Source organism: Aplysia californica, unplaced genomic scaffold, assembly GCF_000002075.1.
Source record: "Aplysia californica isolate F4 #8 unplaced genomic scaffold, AplCal3.0 scaffold00424, whole genome shotgun sequence".
NCBI lineage: Eukaryota > Metazoa > Mollusca > Gastropoda > Aplysiida > Aplysiidae > Aplysia > Aplysia californica.
Window position 1 is genome coordinate 281343 of NW_004797694.1, and position 4739 is coordinate 286081.

The following is a 4739-nucleotide window of genomic DNA, read 5'->3' on the forward strand; positions in this document are numbered from 1 at the left end:
TAGATTAGGCGGCAAACACTACACTCATTACACTGATCAGTATCGACTAAGGGACTCTGCGATATCGAGTATCGACTAAGAAAACCAGTATCGATGAGTACCCAATATCGATATCGACTAAAGCCCAACACTACGGGACACCCTTTAAATAATTAGGACCTATATTGTATCTTTTTGTGTCTTTTCGCGTCTTTTCATGTTTTTTTGCATGGACCGTTCTAAATAGCTTCCCTTGAAAGTGCCTTTTAAAAGAAAATTATATTTTCATTGCAAAGAATGAGAACTGCAGCCACAACAGGTTGCAGATTTTTACTGTGAACTCAAAATTTGAAATATATACCTTTCATCTTCAGGTTTCCTTATTTCCCCGGACTAAAACTTTAGGGAGTCTCCTACTTTTGTATACACATTTAAGAATATTTTAGAGAGAGGGATTACAGTGGGTACTCTCTACTCTGAGGAAAAGAAATCATTTAATAAATTTTTTATTGTGGGAAAGTGTACATTCCAGAGATTGCTTCTGCTGAAGGCAGACTTATTCATGACTTTGATAGTTGATAATGGATAATAGAATAGCATTTTTGTATATATATATATATAGCGCAAATCCCCGCTCAACAGCAAGCTCCTCTATCATGCGCTAACAGTCTGTACTATTACCCCAGCACACCTGAGAGCATGCTAAAACAAACTCAACTTCCTGGGAAGCATACAGTGCAAGCTCTGTCTATGGCCGGGTACCCATTTTCACTGGGTGAAGTGAGGTAGATTTGTGTAAGTGCCTTTCCCAAGGACACAACGTCGAGCCCGTGGCTCGAACCCCCGACCCCTTTACCTCACCATTACGAGTCCACATGTGAGGCATCGTGGTGAAATCAGGCGCTCGTCAAAATAATGAAATTGAAGAAACAGGCATGAGATATTTTGATAAATTACTTTGTTTAAAAACATAATTCGGTGGAAGGGCTAGAACCCAGATGGCCGGCTGCTGGATCAGAAAAGTAAAGTAAGTAAAAACACAATTAGTTATAAATACAAACTCTCTTTATTTCCTCAGGACAAACCTGCTGCATGTTCACAACCTGGCACTGAACCGAGCGTTCTTCTACTCGCTGATCTATCAGCGGATGAACCACTCGTGGGATTTCAACACCCAGCCAGGTCTGATGTACATCTACATGTCCGCCACGGCTGACGTAACTGCCAGTCCGGGCTTCATCAACGGTTCTGGAATATTCTTTGACACAGATTGTGCCTATCCTAATTGGTAAGTAGCTCGCCATATCAGCAAAGCTATCACTATAATCACATATGTGGCTATTTTTCTTAAATGGGGGCTGGTGTCCTGTTCTGTCTAAATAGTTAAGACGCTACCCTAAGTGTAGCTATTTTACTGCTTGATGGACAACCATTTGCTTGTTGTGTGAACTTCTGGTGACTAAAAGTAGCAGGCGAGTCTGGTTTTAAGCGGAGGAAACTATATGTTTACAAGCAACAGGACTGGGTTAAATAATGATCTATAATTTAGATTCACCTGGTGCGGGAGAGGTGCCATACTGCAGGGCCAACTACTGAGATTGAGTAGAAACACCAGTCTCCTTATATTTTTTTGACAAATTGTGGAGTGATGAATGAAGAAGTTTATACATGAATGTGAATATTGAACTGAGGGCATTGTAAATTTATTATAGGGCCTCAAGTGAAGAAGTCTGCGGCAGAATTGCATCGGGCAGTCAGTGATACCTTTGCACAGAAGTGTTGATTGAATTGATTGATTCTCGATTCTTGTCCTTGATTTCACACAAGAAACATTTTGTATTTGGTGAAAAGTTAGATCGGTCTCATGATGTTGCAAAAGAATATTATTTTGAATGTTGACTTTCTTTTTTTTATGCTGAAAGTACTCCTCTTATAGACCGGAGGTTTAAGGGTGCAGTTATTTTGATAGGCTGTGTGTGTTACTCTCTGTTTTCATGTTTCTCCTTTCTATTTACTCTAACTCTGATTATGTAAGTGCTCAACAGTATTTGCAGATCTCTTTCATCATGTATCATGCTGCAAAGAGTTAGTGGGCTCTGGGATATGGACTGATCATAGTTCCAGTTCTGCCATTTTTCTAATGTTTCTGGCTTGGAGTGGTTATTTTCCAGCTGACTCGCCTTCAAACTACCAGTTGATGTTAGCAAAATGTTCTGATAGTCAGATGCTTGTATCTTCAGGTATGTGACCTTGGACTTCAACAAAACTATCGCCCTGTTTGGACCCAAGGCATGGCGGGCTGATGACTACAACGAACCCACAAACTTCCTCAGAGAGCCGACAAACGGTACGATAGACATTTGGGACTTGGCGGCAGGAAACGCAAAGAACTACACGGACCGGCGATATAAGTCCAACCCTTGGGTAGATTTTTGGTTACCGGACTGGGACTCAAAGACAGACTCGCAGCGGAAGTTCACTTATTCTGTCGGCATAAAATACTCCAATGTCACGGGAATGTTTAAAACTGACGCCTTCGAAGAATTTAAGTTCTTCGGACCTCAGCAGCCAGGTAGTGGAGACCCGGACATTATGTTACCAGTCATTGTGACAAGGCCATACTTTGACTGTGGTCGTTCCAATCGATGGATCGTGACAGCATCCAGTCCTGTGGTTGACTTCATGCCCCGTTATTCTAACTATACACAAGTGCGACGACCCAGGTGAGTTCAAACTCTGTGTTTTTTTGTTGATTTTGCTGCCCTTTGCCCTTGTTGTGGAGAACAAAGTCTATAAGAATTCCATGTTGCTGAATGTGTGTTCTTTGGATTATTTATGTGTGCGGAAAAGAACTTGTTGCCTGAGATCGTACATGTTGAGGAATTGAAAGATCAGACGATGGGATGTTCAGCTGTTTGAGTTTTCAGTTTTCCCTATTGATCATTGAAGATATCATTCTGCTCAAAGGGGTGTATTTAGGAGTTATAATTTGGAAAGAAAAAAAAAAGAAAAGAAAAGTAATAACATTTATTTACCAGCACAACAAGAGTCTTCTACAGTTTACTGAATGAAAATAAAGTGAGCAGAAGCAGACAATCATTTTTAAATTTAAAAAAGAAATCTCACTGAGCCAATGCATTTTCATCCCCAGTTATAATTTTTTAAAAAGATGTGAATTTCAGGAAGGCAGCTCCACTGTTGAGTTTTGTGACTCATAGATTGAGAGATGTTGTGAGCTCTTTTACTGCTATTCTTTTTGGGGCACTGCTGTGTTGTCTGTTCCTACCTATAATACTAAGAGAGTTTTAGTGTTCAGGACATGTTTCTGTTTATCTTGTCGGGTCAGTGCAAAATCAAAATGTTGAAAATGTTGCTGTTGTCATGGTGACTCATTGTGGACTGCAAGCTTGACGCAGGGATGGAAGTTTTCCGTAAATTTACGTAAATCGGTAATTTTGATGTGCTCCGTCATTTTCCATAAAGTGTCCTTTCAAGGGTGAGTCATTCTACTAGATGTGTTCTAATCTACTATTGAATTTAAAGTGTATTTTTTTCAAATCTGTAGCATGCGAAAAGTTCAGTTAATTTTGGACTGATCAGTTTCCATCCCTGTTGACAGCTTCTTGTGTTCTTTTGATTCTCCTTTTTAATCCAGTAGCCTTTGAAAAAGTGTGCCCTTTGGCCCAATGGTTGTCTTTGGTAGGGGTGGGAGGAAGAAATGGCTGTCCTATCGAACATGTTTTGTCCTTATCACTCGATTCTCCTCCTTTTTATCTGTTTGTTACTCTCTTGTAACCCCTAATTTTCAGCATTTAATATGGCCGAATTGTGTAGCAAGTCAAGTACCGTAAAACACTTCCTAAAATGAGATCCTGTTCGTTTGGATATTTAACGAGTAGAAGTTTGGCTGTTTCATAGAAGTGGTAACAACAAAGCAGGCACAGGGTGGTAGTATTTATTTTTGAGTTGATTCTGAAGTGGGTTTTAACAAAATTTAAATTTCATTTTTTTTTGTTAGTAAGTTTTTTTACGGCGCTCACAACTGCATAAGGTCATATGAGCGCGCGGGACTCGCCAAACATTTTCAGTTGATAGAATAAAAAAAATAATTTTTTTGCCCTTGTGGCTACTCTTATCGATTTTGGACCGCCAAGGGAACTTTAACGTGCGCAACTTACGTATGGGACCACCGAGATTTTTCGCCCTTGTCCGAGAAGGCTAGGTGTAGATCTTACCTACCATAAGATCTGGGGTGTGGCTGAAAGACAGCAGTAATTAAGAAGGGGCCAAGGAAAAGCAGTAAGTAGAGAGATTGTAGAAAGAGATTCAGTGTTTAACGGCCATTGGCCCACACCACACCATATAAAACAGGACAGCATCCAGTGTAAGAGGGGAGTTGGGGTGGGGGTGGGCTAGGGGGTACATGTGTGGAGCAACGCAACAAAACGAGTCCCCTGTAACGCTTCGCTCGCTGTGTTGAGATATCATGCAGAACCTTGCTTTGTCTCAAAACTGAGCGTTTCTGTCGACGCCCCAACTTCCTAATGACAATGTCAATGTCTAGCTAGGAACGAAATTACCAAAAGCAGCTAGACTAATAGTGTTCTCACTCCTTTGCAGCGTCTGTGCAGATCTGTATTTTGATACCCGTGAGTGTGTGTGTGTGTGTGTGTTGATGTGTGCACGCGTGTATGTGTATGAATGTAAGAGTGGAAGGTCTGGTTTAGAAACCGACATCACAACACTAGTTCAGGGGGGGG

The 4739-nt window shown here is 40.9% G+C and overlaps 1 protein-coding gene across 3 annotated transcripts in view; it reads left to right on the plus strand.

Annotated features, from left to right (window-relative positions):
• LOC101847514 overlaps positions 1-4739 on the plus strand; it is a 36130-nt gene that overhangs the window by 2448 nt on the left and 28943 nt on the right. For all 3 annotated transcript variants that reach the window (XM_005104542.3, XM_005104540.2, XM_005104541.3), the window contains 2 exons: positions 1058-1267; positions 2220-2702. In XM_005104542.3, coding sequence (XP_005104599.1) covers positions 1058-1267; positions 2220-2702 — 693 coding nt within the window. The remainder of the gene's footprint in view (positions 1-1057; positions 1268-2219; positions 2703-4739) is intronic.